The following is a 22,776-nucleotide window of genomic DNA, read 5'->3' on the forward strand; positions in this document are numbered from 1 at the left end:
CTTTCCCTTTCTTTACACCCTCTTATAAAGAAAATCAGAGCTGGAAAGGGGTTTGAAAGAAAACCAGACCTAATTGCATATCTGTTACAAGGTCTGAGTCATAGCAGCAATTAGTCCAACAGGAGCTGCCTTTTAGCCTAGCCTACAGCTACCAATTTAAACAATACACTATTTAGAATGTTGCTTACCTTATAAATGCAGTGTAACTACTTATTCTAAGGAAGATTCAATCTGGCATAAATACTAGGTACATAAGCAAAATCATGTATTAAACTTCTTACTGATATTTGTCATTCCTAAGTCTGTTGTGTGCTGTTGATGGTTATCACTACTGATTTACTTATCTAGCTAAAACATCTTGTATGAATTATGATGTAAACCCTTAAAACTAAGCTTCACAACATTATACAAACTAAAAAGTGGAGCGAATCACTAAGGGATTTTTATTCTTGAAAAGGAAGAAACTTGTGGTCTTCAAAAGGTAGAAAAAAGTGACTGCACAAAATAGGGTCATGGAGTATCACCATATTATTCAGCGATTCCAGAGCAGACATGCTCCGTTTGCAAAGAGGAATATCACTTTCCATGTGCCTCTGCATCTGACTTGGACCTCTGAGACATAACTGCATCAATAAATGTCCTGCTGGCTGCCTCAGGTCTTCAGTGCAACACCAGAGCAATCCCACAAACTTCCATTTATGCCTCTGTGATATCTCCAGCTCCCCGTTGTCTTCAGTGGGAACTTATGACAGGAAACAATTCTGTTGACAATGTGCAAAATGGTACAGAGGTGTCCCTTCACTCTCATTTAGCTGTGTTGGCTCAGGAGGTCTAACAGCAAAAAGCAGTGAATAATGGATTTTCAATGCTGAAGCGAGGAGCTGTGACTCAGAACATATCAAAGCAACAGCTTTCTTGAGTTAGAAGGTATCATTCCCACTGAGTCAATTTTGCTTATAAATCCTCACTGCTCCTGTCTTCTGGATTAGAAATGTGGAATTACACACACACTCCATAACAATTAGGCATGTTTGCATGAATAACCGTCATGAATAAACCTGAAATCACACACATTTGAGACAGAAAGAACTTGAACAATCCCCTCTGCTGAGAAGATATAGTCAGTTCTGAATACAGCATGAAGCTACCTTGTCTCTTCTGGTTGTATTATGGTTACATGTGAAATTAGGATGAAGCAGTATATATCTACAATTGGTGATGTAATAATTATAATCCAAATAACAAAAAGTAGAAAGATTGTTACAGTAATATTCATGGCTTAAATCAGCATTTTGTTCTTTCTAATGAAGAATGCAAAATAGCATGGAACCGAATTAATAAAAATTACCTATTAGAGGGACTTTGGCAATTTTCTGACAGGTATAGGCTAGGAACTGAAACCCGAGAGCAGTAGGGCAATAAAGCAGATTTAATTTATATTTCTGTCTTCTTGCTCCTAGGCTACTCAAAGTGCTGGAAAGAGCCTGGTGTAACTAATAGGCTTGGGCTTTGTAGCATAGAACGGCCACCCAGTGCTATTGGAAATCTTTGCAGGGCTGTGGGTTGTTTTCCCACAGAGTTTGCAGTTGTCTTCTACAAAGGCTTTCACAAGGATATGTTCTTAAAGCTGGAAAAAAAGCCTGGAGGGCTCTGTAACATCTGTGGCATTTTTATGCGCTGTGAAGTAGATACAGAGAGGATGAGTATTTCACCCAAGTAGTCACTAAAAGATATTTTAATCCTACATTAAGTTATTGTTAATGTTTGTAGAGCATTTCTTTCCTTACCTATAGACAAAGTGCATCTTGAATTCTCTATGAAGAACTTATTTTAATTTCATGAACATTTCTTCATAAATTTATAAATACCTAGGATTCAGACTTGAGAAACTATTGGCATTTTTCCCATTGAGTGGAAATTAAGCTCTTATTGCTAGAGGTTCCCAACTTTATTTCTACTGGAGCTTATCTACCAAATGGGTTAGCAGGGAGAGATCTTTATCTCTCTCCACAGACAATTACTATCAACATTTTCTAGAGCTGATCTGTATAGTTCATTATTCACCGTAACAGTTTGAGGCTTTGCATTCCATCCAGGTTGTTTCTTCTTCTTCCAGACAAATAATAAGCATTTTCTAATACTGTAATTTCTTGCAGCAAGTACATTAATGCATTTTCATAGCCCATCTCAACCATCTGCGTGGATGAATACTGCCTCCAAATAAAACTCTCCAACTGAAAAGGCTCACAGCTGTTGTCTGTATTCACCACTTGGGTTTCATTTTTACATGGCATATTTTTTCTGGTAAGCTACCATCTGAAAGGTGTTTTTGCTGATAAAAGGTGATAGAAGGCGTCCTGGGATTAGATCACTACAGAAAAAAAAGAAATAATTACTGCTGGGCTATGTAAGGTTACAGACCTTGCTGACAGAAGCAGGTCCATGAAAGGTAATGTAAGACCTACAAAAACATGTAATTACTTGATGAAAGGTTTCTGTTTACTCTAATTCTCAACACTGACTGATCGTAACATTCTTTTCTGTTAATAGAAATATTACATAAATTACCGCTACTAACACTGACATTAAGAACAGAGGCGATTCATTTGAAACTACAAGGGTCAGTACAGTTCTAGTTCTCTTCTTGGGAAAGCCCTTTTCTGATGTAGAAGATTAAGTCAAAGTAACCCTAGTGATTTCATGAGGAAGCAGCAAATGAATTGAAACACAAGATCCAAGTATTACATCTCCCAGTTCAGCACTTTGGCCTCTTCTGATATACATTGGGTGAGTGTGCACAACCAATGGCACACACGGGTTTTAAAAGCTTCCAGTGACACTCAACATTACGGAAGACCTCTGGAAGATTTAGGGGGATGCAAGATAATAATTTTTACAAGTATTATTTTTTTACATGTAATGTAAAAACTATTTAATCCCCACACCTGTTGCTATTTTTGCAGAACAGGATTTTGCACTTTTGTGTTTTAAATCTTTTCAGTTTTCTGTTTCCACCACGAATGTTTTCCAGGCATTATTAAATGAGTATTTTGAGGAGGGCCTTTTTGCCTTAAGTCCTTATGTGGAACTGTATGATGAAAGAAAGAGGGTTTGTGCATTTGTTTCTCCTCCACATTCCTAAGTTTTTTGATTTTGACTTCTAATGTCTTCTGCATAATTTATTTATTTTATCATATTCTAAAATGTGTTGTGACCACTTGTAACAGTGGTTAAACCAGTACTGGACAGAGTAACCAAGTCTCTGTCTCCAGGCCTTGGGGAAAGCAGGAAAAAAAAAGTTTAGTCAACTACAAAGTCAGAACCTCTTTTACTATTGTTCTCATAGACAGTATGAGAGAAGTACAGTTCCCTAAAACCTCAGCAAGAAAAAGTTACCCATGGAGAGAAAGTTAGTAATGCAGATCTCCCTGACTTCCTCACATTTAATTTTCCAGAATAACTCACAGTAGAAAACTGGGTATGAAACTGTATACTGAAACCATGTGCAAAGTACTGGTTGACCCTCAGACCATATCTGCTGCTATCTCACAATATAACCTGACCTGAAAATGTCTGGGAAAACAAATATTGCACAACAGCCTAAGCAAAATCTGACTGCCAGCAACAGCAAGGAAACATAATGTGATTTCTAAAGAACATCACTCAGATTGTAACCATTCTGATAATCGTCACATGAAGTTTTTCCTAAGGCAAATTCCACTTCTTTTCCAGCTAGAATTATACTTTCTATGGGTTGTCTTTTTTTTTAAATGCACTTGCAGTTAGTTTTTCTGAGGCATCCAGTCAATATTCAACATAACTTCAGCCTCTGTGTGCTCTGAAGTCATGTACACTACCAATTGCATGTAATTCATTTTCCTTTGGTATTTCTACCAATACCATATTTTTCTTACATGGTCAGGAATGTATTTTCAATCAGTTGTGGTTATGGTAGATAAGTAAATCTCAGAAGCTGTCTGCCAGAAATTAAACAGTAGTAATAGAAAGATAAACTTCAGCCAAAGATACCAGAGGTTATAAATTCCCTCAGTAATGGAGGCCAGAGAGGCTCTATTCCTTGAGTCCAAATCTTAATTTCATAAGTTCTTTTTTGAGGGATTAAATTTCAGCACTGTGTTTATATTTTTTTTTCCTAATTACTATTATAACATGAAACACAAAACTGTCATGAATCATCTTATTCGTTGACTTGTGTCTGGCAGAAAAGAGTACCAGCTGCTTCAGAAGACGGGGCAAGGAATCTGAACAATAGAATAACTTATCTAGTTTGTACTTCTGAGCCCATATTTTGAAATCATATGTCAATTTTCCAATTTTTTTCTCTTTTTTAAGTCCTTCCAAACTCTCAGCATCCATGGTATTTTGACATGGGTTCCAGTGATGCACTATTGCTTTCAATAATAACTCCTTTCGTCAGGCTTGGGAGTGTTGCCTTTCAGCTTCACTGAATGCCCCTTTGGTGGAATGTGTAGAAAAACTTTGAGACAGGAAGAAAATACATCTTCTTTACAATTTTTAGCACTATGGCCTATTAATTAATATATGTTCTAAAGGAAACAGCCTCAATCTTTAAAAACTCTCATCCTGAAAGCCTATTTGCCTCTACTCACTAGTGACCTTCAGATAAACAAAAGCTGATGAATTTTGAGATAGGTGCTGTAGGTTTGTTCTTGCTCTAGGCTGATAACATTTCAGATCCAACAAGTAATTACGGAAAGGAAGAAAACCTTCTGTTTATTTATTTTTAATTTAACCAGGAATTGATATAGCCTGGTAAAGAAAGTGGAGAAAACAAAATAACTTTTTTTTTTTTTCCCTTGGAAAAAGGAATTAAACAGCAAAATAAAGTCTTCCCTGATGAACAAGAAGATCTGATCAGCAAAGCAGCTTTGTTATTAGAGGGGGGGTGGGTGGGGAAATTGCTGAAGATGGGAAAAAATCAATGAAAGACAGAGGACAGCAGTTTCCAGCTGGTAAGGTATGTTATAAAATGAAACTCAGACTGAGATGGAATTGGGAAGGGCAAAGGGAAATAGAAGACAGTGGCACAACTCCCTGAAAGAATCAGGAAGGAGAAACAGTGGTCCTGAAGCCAGACTGGAAGGGAAGGATGGGGATGAGATACAGTGAGGACACCACTATAGTGGTGGGAAATCACCTTGCAATGTGTGTAAGTCCCAGGTCATGCTCTGTTGTTATCTTGGCCTTCCTGCTAGCATAGTTTTGATATAGCATTGCCTTAAACTCACCGTGTAAAGTGAAACTCCTGGAAGGTACAGCACTCAGTTTCTAAGAGCCACAGAAAAGAAGGGAAAAACCTTGGAAGAAGTTCTGGAAAATTGGAAACAACAGTAAGGCTAGAAATTTTTTTGAGCTATGACCCAATGTACGTACTAAAAGATATGCACTGTAAGAGAAACAGTATTTTCTGTTCTCTTGCAGCGCCCTGGCCGGTGTCAGCAGCAGCGTGGCCAGCAGGGCCAGGCAGTGCCCGTCCCCCTGTGCCGGGCCCTGGTGCGGCCGCCCCTCCAGCCCTGGGCTCAGCGTTGGGCCCCTCACCCCCAGACAGACCCGGAGGGGCTGGAGCGTGTCCAGAGCCGGGCAGGGGCTGGGGAAGGGGCTGCGGCACAGCTCGGGGGGGGCAGCTGATGGAACTGGGGGCGTTCAACCCAGAGAAAAGGAGGCTGAGGGGGGACCTTATTGCTCTCTACAGCTGCCTGGCAGGAGGCTGCAGTGAGGTGGGGGTCGGTCTCTTCTCCCAGATAACAAATGGCAGGACAAGAGGAGGCAGCTTCAATTGTGCCAGGGGACATTTAGATTGGATATTAGGAAGAATTTCTTCACTGAAAGGCTGGTGAAGCACTGGAACAGGCCGCCCAGGGAGGTGGTGGAATCACTGTTCTTGGAGGTATTTAGAAAATGTGTAGATGCAGTGATGTGGTTTAGTGGTGGACTTGGCAGTCCTGGGTCAATGGTTGAACTTAATGATTTCAAAGGTCTTTTCCAACCTAAATCATTCTATGACTATGAGAAAATATCACTGGAGGGATCAGAGACACAGGAACCGTGTTGAAAAGTAGTTCTCCATAGATAAGCTTGATGGAAAGCCAGGAACTGACATGAAATGTCAGCAGTGTAGAGATTGTACATGTGTGAGGAGACAGAGGCATGGCAGATGTAATTTAGTCATAATAAAACTGAAATGAGTAAGACCAGAATAAACCTGGGAAACCCAGAAACAACTCATTGCTTTTTACAGTTAGCAAGGAGAGACGAGAGTTACTTCTGCTGGGGATTTGGGGGGAGTGGGAGGGAGGGTTGAGGAGCTATTACATCCAGCCAGTTGCAAGATCGGTGCCAAGGGGCTTTGTCCATTGAGGGTTAAGAAGTCTGTGTAGTCATTCATTTGGAAAAATCCTTATAGTTACTTTCTCTGGTTTTTATTCCTCGCTACACAAACTTTTTACTGGTTGCACATTGCCTTAGTCCGTGAAAACTTCAGGGCTTTCCCTTTGCAGCCCTTCATGTGCAATGTTGCACTCAGCTTCTCCCATTGCCACATCCCACCTACGCACCCTCAGTTGCTGTGGCATTACTTCCAGCCTTTGTTTTCCAGCATTTGAATAGCTTTTCCTTCCACTTATCCTTTGCCACTTCTTAGACCCTGAATTTTGTTTTATAACCCTGTGCTAGGGATGAAACAGAGGTTATAGGTCACACCAGTAAAAAGTAGTCTTTTAGACAGCCATTAAATATTTCCCCATAAGGCATATGCACAAAGCTTATCAGCTCTGCAATGCCTCTGACTGATCAGCAAGCACTCCAGTCAGCTCTGCTGGCATAATAGGCCAGAAAGAACAGTGGGGAGGACTGAGAAGGTCCTGAGGAAACTATAAAATTACTTTGGAAAAGGTATTTGGAGAACACCTGATGCACTGGATAAGACATCCAGGAGGGTGTGCTCGTCTAGGGACACCCCCACCACTTCTCTTCCTGGCTGACTATTGGAGAAACTCTTCTTTTTTTCTCTCATGTCTTTTTTTCCTTTTCCATTAGAGCTGATGTATGCCACCAACTATGGACCACCAAAAAAAAAAAAAAGAATCTTTTTGCATTTTTGTTTCATCACCCTGTATGAAACCGTATCCTGATGGGGGACAATCCATCCATTCATGATTTATTAGCCTGTCAAGAAATCTTTAAAATATTTTTCTGTATTAAATATATGACTTCCTCTAAAAACAGAAGAGCGCAAGCATTCTCCCTTAGCTTAATACTGTTAAAAGCAGTTACATATAAACAAGCTACAGGTTGCAATTCAATTTGAGATCATCTTTGGGTTGGGAAGTATTGCATTTTCTGTATGAAAAAGAGTGAAATAAATATTCACTTAATTGTCAAAACTTTTGTGAAATTTGATCTGTCTAAAAGATCATGTGAACATGTAAATCTAGCTGGGGGAAGATCTCAGGATCGATCACCTGTTTTGGTCAGATGGCTAATGGTAATTAGATCTTCACAAATCCCCTGGTAATCAGCTCCTAACAACTTTTGAAAAGTTGGTAATTATCTTAAGCTGACCCTGACACTTAAATTGCTTGCTAATTTTACCATGTATTCTAGACACATGGCAAATTTACAGTGGATGTACTGTACAAATATTTGTTAATTAATCCTCACAGAATATCTCCCTAAGGTGCATTAGTGACTGTTACTTCTATTGATATTTTCTGGTGAATCTGTGGCAGCAGTTCAGGTCTTCCAGAGTCACATCTACACTTCTAGGCCTGCATTCAGTCTTTCTTCTTGCATTTCTGGCCAAGTTTACCCCTGAGATGACCCCACAGCTTTGGGTCCCTTTTGAGGTTGATGATACAGTTAGCCATTCAGCTGGACAACTGTGGGTGTCTAACTTAGGGTGAGCTGAAAGGGTTTCTCAGTTGTCTAGATTTACTGTGTGATAGGGGCCAAACTCAGATTAAGACCCCCTGCCTCAAAGACACCTAAAATACTCAATATATTTGCTATCTTTTTTTTTTATGCCTTTGCAGCACCTGCCTACACTGAAAACTTCACAGCTCTCAGAAAAGAACCAGACCTAAGTGTGCAGTCCTTAATTTGTTCTCTCAGAATTTTAAAGCAACTAAAATAAAATATAACAATTGAACATCATTCTAATAATGGGCTGATCTACCAGCTGGGCAAGAGGGAAACATGTTGCAAACAGCTCAGTTCAATTACTCACTGCTTACTTTTTGTATATTAATTAAGTAATTTAGAAGCAAGAACCAAGACAAAAACAAAGGAAAACAAATCAGATGATCTCATAGTCCCACAAGCTCTTGCTCTTGCCTCATCTCCAGGGCATCTTGGCTGACCCTTCACAACAGCTTGCTCCTCCTCCTCCCCACATTTTTCTGTCTTCCTTCTGTTAGACTCAAAAAGAAAGGAGAGAAAAAGCTGCCTGACCAGCATTAAAAATCCCATCTTTCAGCTCTTGAAGGATGGGATTAATTTGACCAGATGGAAATGCCTATAAAAGAGGGACCTACATCTCAGCTACTCACCTAAGCTCTCTCTGGTAAATGGAAAGAAACTGGCACTTTCAGGACACAATTAATCTCATCCCCATGTAGATACTTAAACTAGGTCATATGAGTCATGCCTTAGAAGAGACAGTTCCTCCCTACTGACACTAAAGGGAGCCTGAAATCACTAGATATAGATGTTTACATTGGTTATGTCTGAAGTTAAGTGAGCTGAATGTCACCTGAGTTCTTTATATTGCTTTCTTGCTTTGGAGGCAAAATGCCTTATATTCACTTTCTCGTTACACATGTGGCGAGAATCCAGCATGTGGCCTTCATTTCCCCAGTTTCAAGAATTCAAGCAGCACTACAAGAGATGTATGAATGTATCATGTGATGAATGAATCATGTGATTCACTACAAAAGCAGGTTTTCATAATAAATTAATAACATCTGAAAAGCACACAGGAAGAAGTGTATGAAAGTATTGATCAGCGCTCCGACACCTTCTCAGCAAGAATTCAGGTTCTTGACTTCATGGGTCATCTAGTAGAAATAAGATCTTTCAAGCTCTTAACATTTCCCTTTTCTAAAAGGACTATGTAGTATGATTTAATTTCTAATAAAATGACATTTCATATGATGTCTAGTCACCGAGTTGCTAGCCATTATCGTAGCCATGATAATCTACGGATATAAATGAGACCAAAGGGCATTGTCTACCGTTTTTCAAGCACTGAGTATCATCCAATAAAAGAAAACGTCTCTTCCACACAGCTTTGTTTCAACAACCATTTATTCACTTTTCCATTTTAACTTGGAGATTTCTGCTTTGCAAGATCAGCCCTTCAAGACTTCCTGACTTTCGCTTAGTGCTCAACTGGAGATAGAGTTCTAAAGAGGGAATTAAAAAAGGACTGGGTTTAAAGAGAATCATTCCTAGCAATTTCTATTGTACTAGTTATGGCTAATTATCCAAGCACTTAGCATGGAGTTGCTCATAAAATATATATTAATTTCTGAAAGAAAGAAATACACATAATGCCAGGTTAATGGAAAACAGAGCCTGTCAAGCTAACTAACATGCTATCTGTTTTCAAATGGGATTACAAATTCAGCTGACAGTGGTAACAATATTTGTATAATACATTTAGACTTCTGTAAATCATTTACACGGTGCTGCATGACATTTTATTAAACACAAAATCAAAGTGGCACACACTAAATGGATTAAAAAGTGTCTAACCGTAAGAATTCAGAGTGTAATTACAAATGGAACAGTTGATCAGCTGTGTTCATTGGGATCCTCAGGGGCTGGTCCTGGCCTTATGTTTTTTGAGTGTTGAACAATCTGGGAGAAAACTCAGTCAATACTGACAAGATTTAGCAATGACAGAAAAAAGGGAGTGTGGTAAATGGTGCAGAAGACAGGTCACTGATACAGATCAATGTATTTTTTAACACAGACAGCAATAAAGTTCTAACTCTGGGAATAAAGCAAGCAACTCTTCTTTATAGGCAGAGAGGTCTGCTGTTAATCAGATGGCAATCCTGCTAGATACGGGGCAGAACATGAACTCCCAGTGCGCCAACGTGGCTGAAGGAGCCAGCGTAACCCTGGATGTATGCACGGTGTCCTTAGTGGGAGCCAGGACATTTGTTACTTCTGCACAGGGCTGCAGCTGCTCTGAGGCTGCGTGTAGCTGTGGCGTGCACTGATCAGGAGGCCTGCTGTGAAACTGGAGAGAGCTCAAAGACAAGTCATGAGAGGGGTGAGAGCTCTGGCAATCACGCTTTGCAGTAAAAGATGCCAGGAGCTCAGTTTATTTACTTAATCAAAGAGATGATTAGGTGATGCCTTCGATGCAGCCTAGAGCTACTCACAGGGGGCACAACCCTTTGCAGCAGACTCCTCAGTCCAGTGGATTAAGATGTAGCAAAAACCTGAAAGTGACCCAAAAGCTGGAAGCTGAGACTAGATTAATTCAGACTAGAAATATGGCACACACCTTGAACAGACTAATTAACCCCTGGAATAATACATTTGTAAAGCTTGTGAGAGGTTCTCCCTCATCAGAAATTATCCAACAGAATCAGAATGTTTTTCTAAAAGGCACGGCAGGTGTCAAGAGATGTATCCTTCCTCCAACCATTCGTGGTAGTTTTACAGGCTGCGCTGACACACTGGATTAATTATGATTATTCTGTCTAACTTGAAAACTTGGCCACTTATTTTTGTTTGCAAATGAAAACTGAAGTTATGAAAACAAATTTGGAGCGGGCTGAAAATCCCATCCAAAATATCTGCAAATATGTGTGAAGTATCTACAATGTTTTTCTTCATCTGTCCTGCCACTTGGGTGAAAATGCTTTTCTGGGGTTTACTTCTGCAGTCAGTCCTCCTTTTCTAAGGTTTTAATGATCCTCTTCTATCAAAGGTAGGCAAGCCTTTCCAATTACTTCTCTGCAGAGATTCCTATTTGAAATTTGAGAGGTTTACATCTTTGGTGAAAGTGAGACTAAAACAAAAAATGCTTGTGCCCAAGTTTCTTTGATTTGTTTTTATGGGATGCAGATTTTGTTTTACTTGCTTTCCAGAAGAAGTCTGGAAGCTACTCAGTTATCAGGAGAATTTACACTACTTCAAACACTCAGATCTGTCTGGAGATACAAAGGGAAAAATCAGCCACATCCTCTGAGAAAACAGTGATGGCTGTGATTTTAATAATATTTTTTTTCATTCTGTAACTTCTGTATTAGTCATTAATCTGTAACTATCACTTATTATTTTGGCATGGGGACACAGGTGGAATGCAGACTGCCTGAACGTGTTCCAGAGTTCATTTCTTTGGCAAGTGCCCACAACTGAAAAAAATACCAGTTCTTTTGGAATCTTTTTTTTCATCTTTACTTCCAAAAGACACTTTCCTTGTCTCCCACTGTCTGTAAGGATATCATGGAAGGAAAGGGTCGGGGGCTTCCCCCTCCAAAAACAGGTACAAGCATTTCATACATTCATCCTATGCCAAAAACGTGGGAGCCTGGATAGGAACAAAACATCTCAGCATGGCCAAAACATCTACACAACCAGTAAGAGTAGCATTTTGAGGACACACTTCTGAAGGATAGCCCTGAAAAATGCAACACTCAACCACAGACACAGAATATCTTTATCCAAGTTAGTGTGAACAAATGGGACAGGAGAAACATGAAGTTAGAAGTGAATGTAGACAGAACCTAACAGTGAGAGATTGTTGGGCAGCCTTTAATTGTGGCAAGCTATTATCAGCTCCACCCATCACTGATTAATGGTCCTCTGCACTTCTTCCCATCCAGGTGATAGGAGTCACAGAGTCTCCCAAGGAAAAAAAAACAACCCTTACTTTTGCCTGTCTCCACTGCATGTTACTCAATATTTTGTAGGCAACATTGCTCTCAGGATTGTTGATCTAATTTCTCTGCAATCTCATAAAAAACACACAAACACTGGCATCTTAAGTGCACAGGGCAAGCCTATCAGCAGTGATTTAACAGCAGAGGATTTAACTTTTCATCATTTTTATGTAAACATAAAATTGCCACGTCTAGACGTGATATTATAATCTAGTTACTTGCACATATTAAAAACCCAACAAATTTAAATACCTTTACAGTCCTAGATCTTTTCAATTCTCCTCTAACAAAAAGGCCCATTATATGTCTCTGATAAGAATAGCTCATCAGATAAGCTCTAATGAGCCCACATTAAAATGGCAGACACAAGATAGAATTGAAATATTTTTCTTGGTACTAGTATCTATCCAGAAATTTCTGAATGAAGAAAATAGGGCCTAGCTGCTGTACCTTCCAACCACTGTTTTTGTGACTAAGTCTTCTAACTTTAGATTAGTACCCCTTATCCCCATAGAATAATATTCATATTTGCTTAGTGTTCATAAAAAATTCTTAGTAGTGGATTTAATTTCTTGTACTGTGCTTGTCATTTTAGCGTCTCCGTACCTATTCACGTACTTATAATGGCCTTTAAGGGAATATTATTCTGGTCTATGGGTTAAATATAGTCCCAATCTTATTATATCTAGAACACCAGAGCTGCTTCTGGGTTATTAATCTATTCTAATTACCACTTTCATTCATAACTTGTTGTGTTCATGTATTGTAAATCAACACTTGCAAGCTGGGCAGAGTGCTAAAGTACGTACCTAGGTATTTTAAATGCTTGCAAATCTGGCCAAGTTTGATTTCAGAAGCTGAAAAATCAATCTTCACGATTCAAATAATATACTTCTTATTCAGACAGAACTACTATTTGAACTATGCGAGACTGGATTCAGATCGATTTACCAGAACTCCTACTAATATCATTGGTGTGATTGGAAAAAGTGGGTCACAAATGAGAATTTTCGTCATGCTTCCTGCGAAGCATGGGACGTGGCAGTAGCCATATACTTTGGTAAGAGGTACAGCAAGCTACCAAAAGAAATAAATGCTGCAGTACTACTAGTGTCACAATTTGGAGAGAGCTTTCTTTGTAGATGCTGGTCCAAGAGACCACTAACCCCTTTTTGCAGTGAGTTCTGTCCTCCCTAAAATTCCGTCTTTATTTAACAAAAAGGATGACAGCAATACAAACAGCTCAGCTCTTTTTAGCTCTTAAGGCTAGATCCCACAGGTGTTAAACAAATCCCTTATACAATTGGAGGTCTTGCTTATTTTATAGCCTAGGCAAACATTTTATGAACAGGTGACAAGATATATTATGGAAATGCAACTAGATATTCGCAACCTACATAAGATTATCCTTTTCCTTGTCCCCAAACCTCTCAGGGTGGAAATTCCACACCAACTTGGTCTGCTTTCTAGTACTAACCTACATTTTGCCTTGGTGTCCTACAGTAGTAAAGGAACTGTACTTTGACCTGCCGCTTGTAGTTATAAGTAAATCAGACTGTCAGACATAATCAGAACTACAAGAAGGAGTAAACTCAAATAAAAACTACCCCTGAGTCTATTAATTACATCAGAAAAAGTGAGAAACCAATCTTTCCTGCTTAGTCCTTTTAAAATGCTGTATCAAAGCCATGCATGTGACTTCTGAACTGTTCCTCTTAACAGAAAGTTAATTAAAAACTATAAAAGATAGATAGAACTTAACAGAAAGGTGCTAGAGAATGGTGTGTGATAGAACATTTAAAGGAGGAAAATATGCATAAGAAACCAAGGACCATGTCTGGAAGTCTGTGGAAGCTGGGACTCCAAATCCTTTTGATGTCATCCCCCATTTGCAAATAATACCGTAAAACTACAGCAGAACATATTTTGGTAATACAGGCCCAAGACTGAAAGATCCATAAACTCTTCCTTTGGAAGACCAGAACCATTCTTGGCACAGGTGGTGAAACATGTGATATACAGACCTTAGGTAGCTATGTCATTAATATATAGCAGGAGAGGGGAAGACGGAGCTGTATGCAAAAATGTAGACAGAAGTCAGCACCTCAGTCAACATTTGTGATGTTCCGCAGCTTTTGGCAATGAAACATTTTGCAATTTGTTACTATGATTCTTCTGTCTTTATTGCTTAATCTGCAGCTTACATTGCAACTGAAAACTGCTAAGTTAAAATACTTACTTATGGTTTTGATATGCAGGTGGGACAAGAGAAAGCTAAAGTGATTAAAGGATGGCAGCTTCCAGCACCCTCCATGGGCCCTGGCTTTACTCCATTTATACTCCAACAAGTCCTCTGCATCATCCTGAGATCCTCAAAAAGTGACAATGCATAGGTCAAAATTTCAGCGATAAATCACTTTGTGGTTGCTGTTTGACACAGGCTAGCATAATCTTCTACCTGAAGCACAGGAGATACAAAGGATCATATGTAGAAAACTTCTATCACCACCATGGTGACCCAAAGTTGGCAGTCAGAACAAAAAAAGGCTCTTAGTTAACCCAGTGTTCAGGCAGAAGTTCAGTTCTCTGAGGTGCCAAGTGTACCCATTAACATGAAGACAGCCTTGAACTCCTGCTGAAGTAACTCTGAACCTCCTGGGTAGCCTTTGGCACTTCAAAGGGTATGGATCTGAATTCATAACAAAAAAGAAATCTTGATCTTTCCATGAAGCTTTGATGACCCCAAAGCCAGTGCTGACTGCTCTTGAGAATGAGGTGTTTCAAGGTGAGAGAGCCCAGCGCTCACATCAAGTGCCATGATAAAGTACAAGCGAAAGACATCAGCACTGCTACCCAAATTCCCGGCAACACCAGCTGTGTCTCCAGTAAGACCCTCAAGCTGTCAGCCAGAAATAGAAGCCCAGATTCCCAAAAAAATCTGCCAGGACTACACGTAGACTTCATCAAGGGAAGGGGAAGGCAAACCTACCACCTTTTAAGAAAAGCAAGACCCCAGTCCACAGCAGTTTTTCTAACTTAGACTATGGAACCTAAATATTTGCAATGTTTCCCATAGTTTTACAAGACATATTGCTAATACTGAGGGAACTCAAAATAATTGCCTAAGCCAAGAACAGAAAGTTTTTAATGGCAACCTCTAAAAATCTCTTGCATATAAATACAGAAACTATTTTCAATACACAGTGGACACAATTAAAACTACAAACATTTGACACTGGGCAGCCCCCTGCCATAGTTAGCTTGTGCTCCTGAGACTTACTCATGCTGAAAATACAACATTATATTTAACTACTGCATGTAGTAGGAGCTGACTTTTCCAGACACACTGCACATTTCCACAAGAGCACGTCTGATCCTGGAGGCACTACTTTTAGATGGTTATTCCCTGATTTCTGTGCTTATTTATGGTATCTTCCACTGAGGTATAAAATTGTGCATACGTGACAGAGCAAGAAAGTGGAATGTTAATAATTCTGTGTCTAGTAAACAGGCAATAGTATGTGATAGTTACATTTTCTTTTTATTTTTTTAATTTGAGCTGAATTTGATTTTTTAAATGTAGGTGCAGAGAAACTCTGACAGAGAAAGATATTTTGCTCATAACTTCTCAGATATCTTTCTGCCTTTTTTAACCACTGACTTTGTTTCTGCTCAGGCAGTAAGAAATAATTATTCACATAGGCAGGTACGTGTTCATGGTCAGTACTACTCTTCAGTCAGCTGTAAAAATAGCCTTTGATTAAGAATGCACAGGGTAGACCTCTTTTTCTTTTGTAAGTCTGCACATGCCAACTAAGTTTGCATGGGCAGTTTAAGATCGACTGGCAATCAAGAAGCAAGAGTCCTACCTTGAACTTGAAAAATCTGCTTTCTCTAAAGCCATAAACTGCAGCTGCCATCAGAAACAGACCCAATGGCTTTTCTTTTTCACTTTCCAGGGCAAGCAAATCCATTTCCTGTTACAGCCTGTACTTATAGTTTATTTCTATCTTATGACTTAAAGACTAAAATATTTGAGAACCACTAAGATTTTTCCACCAATTTAAAAGGGGGAAAATACAAAACTCAAAGCAGATGTTTTATAATGTATTTCATTTATTTTGGCCACCCATAAAGCTGTGGCTTATGTTAGTGCCAACCGAGTTAAAAGCAACAGAGTTCTGTTACAGAAACACTGTGTAATATGTTTTAGAATGACCAGGCATGGGGAGCACCTTTCAGTAAACTCCTATCTATTAAGTAATTTTCAATGTTGGAAAAAGAATACAGTAATTACTGAGGATGCAAGGGGTGCTGCCATACTTGGGCGGTTCCTGGGGGGATTTGCAAAGTTTGTGCAGATTTTTTGTTATTGTAACCCAATGCATAGCTTGGAAAGTAGCTGATCAAAGTATACATTAAAAGTGGATGAGTTTTATGAAATTAGAACAACCGAAGATAACATCCTTAGAACAATATCATGTAAATAACATATGCGGTACACCAAGCAATTATTCCAGAGCCACTTAACAGTTAAAGAAGTTTCAACAAATTAAAAATACCTTATCCAAAGAATTGTCACACTTGGGCTAGTACAAACCTTTCATTTTATTCTGTGTTTATGAATGGAAACAAAGACATTTCAAAAGTTAAACCCATAAGACTCCTAACAGTTGTTCTGGTACTTACTGATAAGGTATCTCATGGAAATTACAGTAAAAATAGTCATATTGAAATTTCCCCTGTACCTATTCTTATTTAGACTGAGAAATCATTCCTCAACAACAGACCCACTTTAATAGAACACCTTCAGCCCAGTACTGCAGGCTGGGGGACAAAAAGAGCAATAAAGAATGGTTGGTTTCAAAACATTTCTTTATTGACAATTTACTGCATAGAACAGAGGGCATATAATGTGGATATAATTTATCCACCTGCCAAAAACATAGGGAAAGCATAAGGAAAGGACAATGGATGTATTTTAGGAAGATAGAACAGTATTAAAAGTTTTAACTTGCATTTTTTAACTTGTTATCCAGATATTCAAAGAAAAAAAATTTTTAACCTTCCTTCTCAGAAGTGGCACAGAAAGTGAATTGCAAAAGTTAATTAGAAAGTAATAAAATGTGAAAGCTTAGCAGCTCAGTACAGCAATCAGCAGTACAGACTTCGACCACATACACAGGAACAGACTCAGAAAATGTGAGCTTTTTAAATCAAATGGCCAAAAAATATTTTGACCTAGTAAGTAAATATGAAGTTCATCAATATCAAACCAAGTTCAAATAGAGAACGCTCATTTTAATTCAGAGGCATGCTTAAAGCAGTCTGAAAGCAAAATATCCTTTACAATTATTTCTCCATGTAAACCAGTTCTAACTATGATTATCCAGCATTTGCCAGTGCTTTCCTTCCCAGACAGACACACTCATTTGAACTTGAAAAAGCCAGAATGTCAAAAGTACCTCCCCAATACGTTGACTAAGGACTGTAATTCATTTAAATTATGCAACTGGATTCCCACAGCTGGCCCACAGCTTGGCTTAGAGCTCAATTCAATGCCAGTGATCCCGTCTGCTAATATTGTCCTACTTGCAGAGAAGGTAATATATCCAGCAACTTATATTGAAGTTCTAACACTAATTAACAGAGCAAGCAAATGTTGACATGAGTGACAAACGCTGGTTAATAGTTACTGTGAGAACAGTGCTGCCAACTGGCATTTTACTGTAGCATTGTGCAGTAATAATCCCTTGTTTATTTCTTAGGACATCGCTTATAATTTGTTTATATGCATTTTGCTTCAAGTTGGAAACAAATCAGCTCAAAACCCAACCCAGATAACAGCAGCGAGACCCCCAGTTTTCAGACAAGTAATCAACAAGAAAGCATGCAAGCAGCATCACTTGGAGGATGCATGGGGGACTAGAGTATAGGAATTCTTATCCTATATGAAGCTATGTAGTCTTGCACAAACAGCCTTTGGCATCTTGTTTCTGGCCTACCTGGACAGTAGCAAAATATGTTTATCAGATCATACAAGCCCAGAACCTGAACTGCAAACAGTTAAAAACTGAACATCACTAAACTGCAAAATAAAAACATGCTTCTATGCTTTAGCTACACAGACAACGATAAAACAAAGCCTCCACAACCACCTGTAATATTATGCCTGCTCAGCTAGCAATTCCAAAGTACTCAGTAACACAAGGTAGACATTTTCTGCAGCTGGTTTTACATGTACATTCCTGCCAAATTGTTGTCTCGTCTCCTCTTACCTTCACATTAGTCCGGAGTGCACAGTAACATGCAAAAAACATTGCAGTAAACAAGGAGCATATGGACCAGTATTCAGCGTCTCTGCTCTGCACAAACGGTACACACACGATCCCGAGCATGTGCTACTAAGGAGCATCCGTTCCCTCTGTCAGTTTGAAAATGCATTGATCTCTGTTTTTCTGACTACAAAAAGACATGTCTTGAAGGCACTGAGTGAAAGCTACATATCTCTTCATCGACTATATATAGAAATATGCCCAGTAATTTCAATTAGCAGAGAATTCAGCATCTGAAACTTGGACTTCAGTAGCTTTTCCTTCCAGCATTTTAAATTCGGAGGAGGGGGGTGGGGGGGGAAGGAGGGGGAACTCACCCAGAGGGGAAAGGTGAGGAATGAAAATGTAAGCAGTGAGTTACTTATATTTCCCCTGGCTTTGATGTTTTCTTTTTCAAGATTTTACCAATGTTACACACAGAAAAATGAAGGAAGGTTTCTCTTCCAATCCTCAAATTTACTGTAGATTCTGCACTGTTTCTGTCTGCTCTTGTTAAAGATGCAGCATCCCTTTTAACAAAGACAACGTCATCAATCATGACAGATTCAACATGTTCTACTTACAAATACAGTCTCTGATTAAGGACAATGGCTGGCTGGCTTATTTCCTCAAATGCAAGTTCAGTCCCCTGTGTTAATCTATTTTTAAATAAAAAGTCCCACCTACTCCTTCACTCTCATTTAATAAAAATGCAGCGGACTAGTTCTAAAGATCCTGGATTGCATTGTGCTCCTAGCTCAGATACTGGACATCGTTTTCAAACTGTTTTCTTGCTTGCTGGTATTAGAAACACAGAGCAAAATTAAAATGAAAGCAGAAAAATCATGGAGAAGGCTGTGCCCTCACATTTGTAAGTACATATTCTGAATTCAAAATGCTCAAATATCTTCCAGAAGGAGGGAACTCAGAATCTAGCCAGAAGGCAAGGCTTTAATTCACAAGCACAAAAATAAGATCAAACCTCTTCTTTCACTCCTGTCAGCTGCTGGGATGCTACAAATTAACTGATTATTTACTAGACTGCAGGGACACAAAGTCAAAGACTCAACTCTTTGTTTACAGCACTGGGAACCACTGATATTCATACTGAATTATGAAGCAGTCTTCAGGAATAAAACCAGAAAAGCCTCTCTTTTTTTTTTTTTCTTTTTTTTTTTTTTTTTCACTGCAGCAGATACTGTAGGAGGCAAAGAGTGAAAAAGGCTTTACTACCTCCTTCTCTATCAGCACAGAGCAATTTGTGTAGAATAAGCATAACTTAATAGAAATATCTGCAGTGACTTTTAGGATTTCTTTAAATAATGCTTTACGTAAACCCCCTTGGAAATCCGCAGAAATACTGAAGTCCTATCAAAGTCAGTGGATATCTTTCTGTGGGCAATGAGGTGAAGAAGCTTAAACAGAAGGACGTGCACTTAAAGAAGAAAAAAAGGGGGGAGGGGAAGACGGCAGGTTTTTTTCCAACATCTTCCTAAAGACAAGCTCTCAGAAACTGTCGTCAACTCCAAGTGAACAGCTATTTTTAGCCTGTCATTGTTTGTGCCTTTTTTTAGGAACGCAAAAGGCAGTCGTGTTTAAAGCTAGATATTGCTCTACAATGTATCCTAAGACAGCTACTTAATTTCATCCCCAGCTCCATCTGTCATACAAATTAAGTAATTAGTAATCACAACCTTCTTTGGCACAAGCAATGACTTCCAGAACAAAAGAGGTGAACCCTGTTCTTAAATCTAATTCTGCAACTTTTATTAGTAATGAAACTGGGGTCTAGATGCTATAGTTCATAAAGCTGGGATATCCCAGAGTTATGATAGTTCAGACTTCAGCTGCAGCAATATCCATCAAATAAGCTAAAACATAGTAACGTGTTGCTCAGCAAAAGCATGGGAGAATTAATTGATGTATTTTTCTGACACTCTTCAACTAGAATAGAAAGGGAAAGGAATCATGGTTTATTTTGTGGTACAGTACATTAACAATTAAAATCAAGCATCTTAATCATTGAAAAAATATCACAGATCTTGGGGAATTCTGATACACTGGAGAAATGCAATTCAAAAAGCAAAGATGAATAGATGCACAGTCCTGAACAGCAAGGCAAGGCTCCAGCAAGCATGTAGCTGCGTATGAAAATCAAATTCTAGCCTCCTTTCTGCCAAAGGAGTTACACAAGGTTTCAGTCAGCAAAGTCTTTGAAACAACTCACTTCTTCACAATCCTAAAAAGTTGATGCTTTTTATTTTAGGCAAACAAAACCAACATGGGGAAAATAGGAACAGGGCTGCTAGCTCTACAACTCCCAAGACTTCAGACCTTTCCATGTAGGAAAACAAGAAATAATGCAGTCCCAAAGTCTTCACTCACAAAATCCTCCCGTGACTCCTTGGAGTCTAGAAGGAAAAGTTGTCTAGGAAATTACAGACCCTGACTCTCATAAACTGTAAGAGTGAAAAGGGAAGCCTCCCATCCACGTGGCAGATGCCTCCTGTAGTAACTGGGTGGTGTGTGAGAATTTGCTAGAAAATTGAAACTTCTATACCAGCCAACAAGGTATTACTTTGATAGCAGACCAAGCTAATCCATTTAGCAGGGGCTACCTCAGGTAGTCTACACAAGCAGATCCCTGCAGGGCTTGTTCACCTCTGCCAAAACATTTCCTAATACAGCAGCAGTCTAATTCTTAAAGGCGATGTTCTCATCAAGGACATACAATATTTTATTATGACTAACAGCTACTCGAAAGCATCACATATTGGTGATATTCATGGTCTTTGACATAGAGTTGATAAGAATGAGTGAGGAAAAAGCTTTGCCCAAGTCTGCCAGACATGCCAAAAATAGCAGAACACTTAAGTGCTCAGGGCCTCCTTAAGCAAGAGACCACAGGGAAGAACCCTACAGATGAAAGAAGTTACTCCATTTAGAAAAAAAAAGCAACAACGACAACAACAAAACAAAAAAAAACCACCAAAAAACAGGTAACATATGAAAACAGTAGAAAGACAAAAGTCCAAAAGAGCTGCATTACAGACCCTCTTTAAAAAGGCACACAAATGGTGGATTACCTGAATATTCTTAGATGACAGAAACCAGTGGAGCCACTATCTTGACCTTATTTTTTGTGAATTTTCATCTGTGAATTTTGTGAAATTTCATCTTTACTTTATCTTCCTGTGCCTTCAGAAGGGCAAAAGGGAGCACCTGGAAGGAAACCCTGGTTGTCTGCAGAGGTTCAAAGAGGGCAGAGGGAACATGCTGCCCTGGAAGACCTTGATCCCGGGAGGCCCCGAGGGCAGTACGTTTCAGAGGAGTGAGGGTGGACAGCCCTTTGCAGTGTCAGTTGTTGCCCACAAGAAGAGCACCAGGAGCTAGTAGCAGTAGTAGTAGCAATAGCAGTAGTAGTAGATAGAAAAGCCCTATTGCCATTGTATCCCAAAGCTGCGGTGAGGGACACCCGCTGTGCTATGGCTCTGTACAGGCACAAAGGAGACAGTACTAGGAAAACCTTGTATGGAAACAATGGAACTGTATTGGAAAGTAATATTTTCATCCTTGGCAGCCTAACCATTTTCAGGTTTGGTTTGGGTGGGTTTTTTTGTCCCAGACATCATGGAAAGTGTAGTATTTTAAAGGAGAATAACAGTAATAGCAATAGACTAAAAATGCAGTAAAAAAGGCAACACTCCCCAGTGTTTGCTCTATGATAGTGCAATGTGCCCCACTTCATTTAAGCAACACATCTGTGGATAAATGTTATAGATTGCTTTTAAAAGGCTTCCTATAATGAGACAGATTTTGTCACTCTCTAATGATCACAAGGAAAGCAGAGATTATCTAGAAAAATCAGGAAAAAAAAGGGGGGAAAGGACTGAAGAAGAGAGGGCCTTGCTTTCCAAGTGGACAGAGGGAGAAGTGATGCTCACTGTCTTTTGAAAGAGGTGAGAGTGGATGTCTGCAGGGAGTTGGACATAATGGGGGTTTGCAAAGCCTCCTGTAGGGTCTGGCCACATAACTCTTGTTAATATCAACATTGATAATCTGCGCCAGCGACTTCCAGCAGCCAAGGGTGTAATTCTCCTTCTTTTCGCAGTGATGCTGGGGGTACTGGCTTGTGCAGTCATGGCGCTATGGCTACAGTCATGCTCCATCACACCCTGTCTCTGCACACTGCACTGATACGATCTATACAGCACCCTAATGCTGCATTGCTTAAATGCCTCTGATTTCAGCACATGAGCTCTAAACTGAAATGGTTTTACCCCTTTCCCCATTTCTGAGATTTTAAATTGTCATTAAAATGTTATTTTGTATAGCTACAGGAAGTTCACTACACTGAAAATACCCATGTCGGGGGGTGGGATGTTGCAGGAAGCATTGAGACAGATGGCACATCTGGGGTGCTGTGGTTTCTAGATGGGCAATGTTGACTGCCGAAGAGTGGATTGAGCCTATGGAGTATCTGGAAACAGGCTGAAAGAAGAACATGGAACAAAAGCCAC

At 39.4% G+C, this 22,776-nt stretch overlaps 1 protein-coding gene across 12 annotated transcripts in view; it reads right to left on the reverse strand.

The window, feature by feature from the left end:
* Positions 1 to 22,776, reverse strand: part of DLG2 (discs large MAGUK scaffold protein 2) — a 1,040,329-nt gene that overhangs the window by 758,518 nt on the left and 259,035 nt on the right. The window contains exon 1 of one of the 12 annotated variants that reach the window (XM_055801305.1): positions 18,221 to 18,347. The exons of the other annotated variants lie outside the window; for them this stretch is intronic. Coding sequence (XP_055657280.1) covers positions 18,221 to 18,340 — 120 coding nt within the window. The 5' untranslated portion in view covers positions 18,341 to 18,347. Of the gene's footprint in view, positions 1 to 18,220; positions 18,348 to 22,776 lie in introns of those variants that run through there. 12 annotated transcript variants of the gene reach the window in all.

This window comes from Falco peregrinus, chromosome 4, assembly GCF_023634155.1.
Source record: "Falco peregrinus isolate bFalPer1 chromosome 4, bFalPer1.pri, whole genome shotgun sequence".
In the NCBI taxonomy this organism is placed as follows: Eukaryota; Metazoa; Chordata; class Aves; order Falconiformes; family Falconidae; genus Falco; species Falco peregrinus.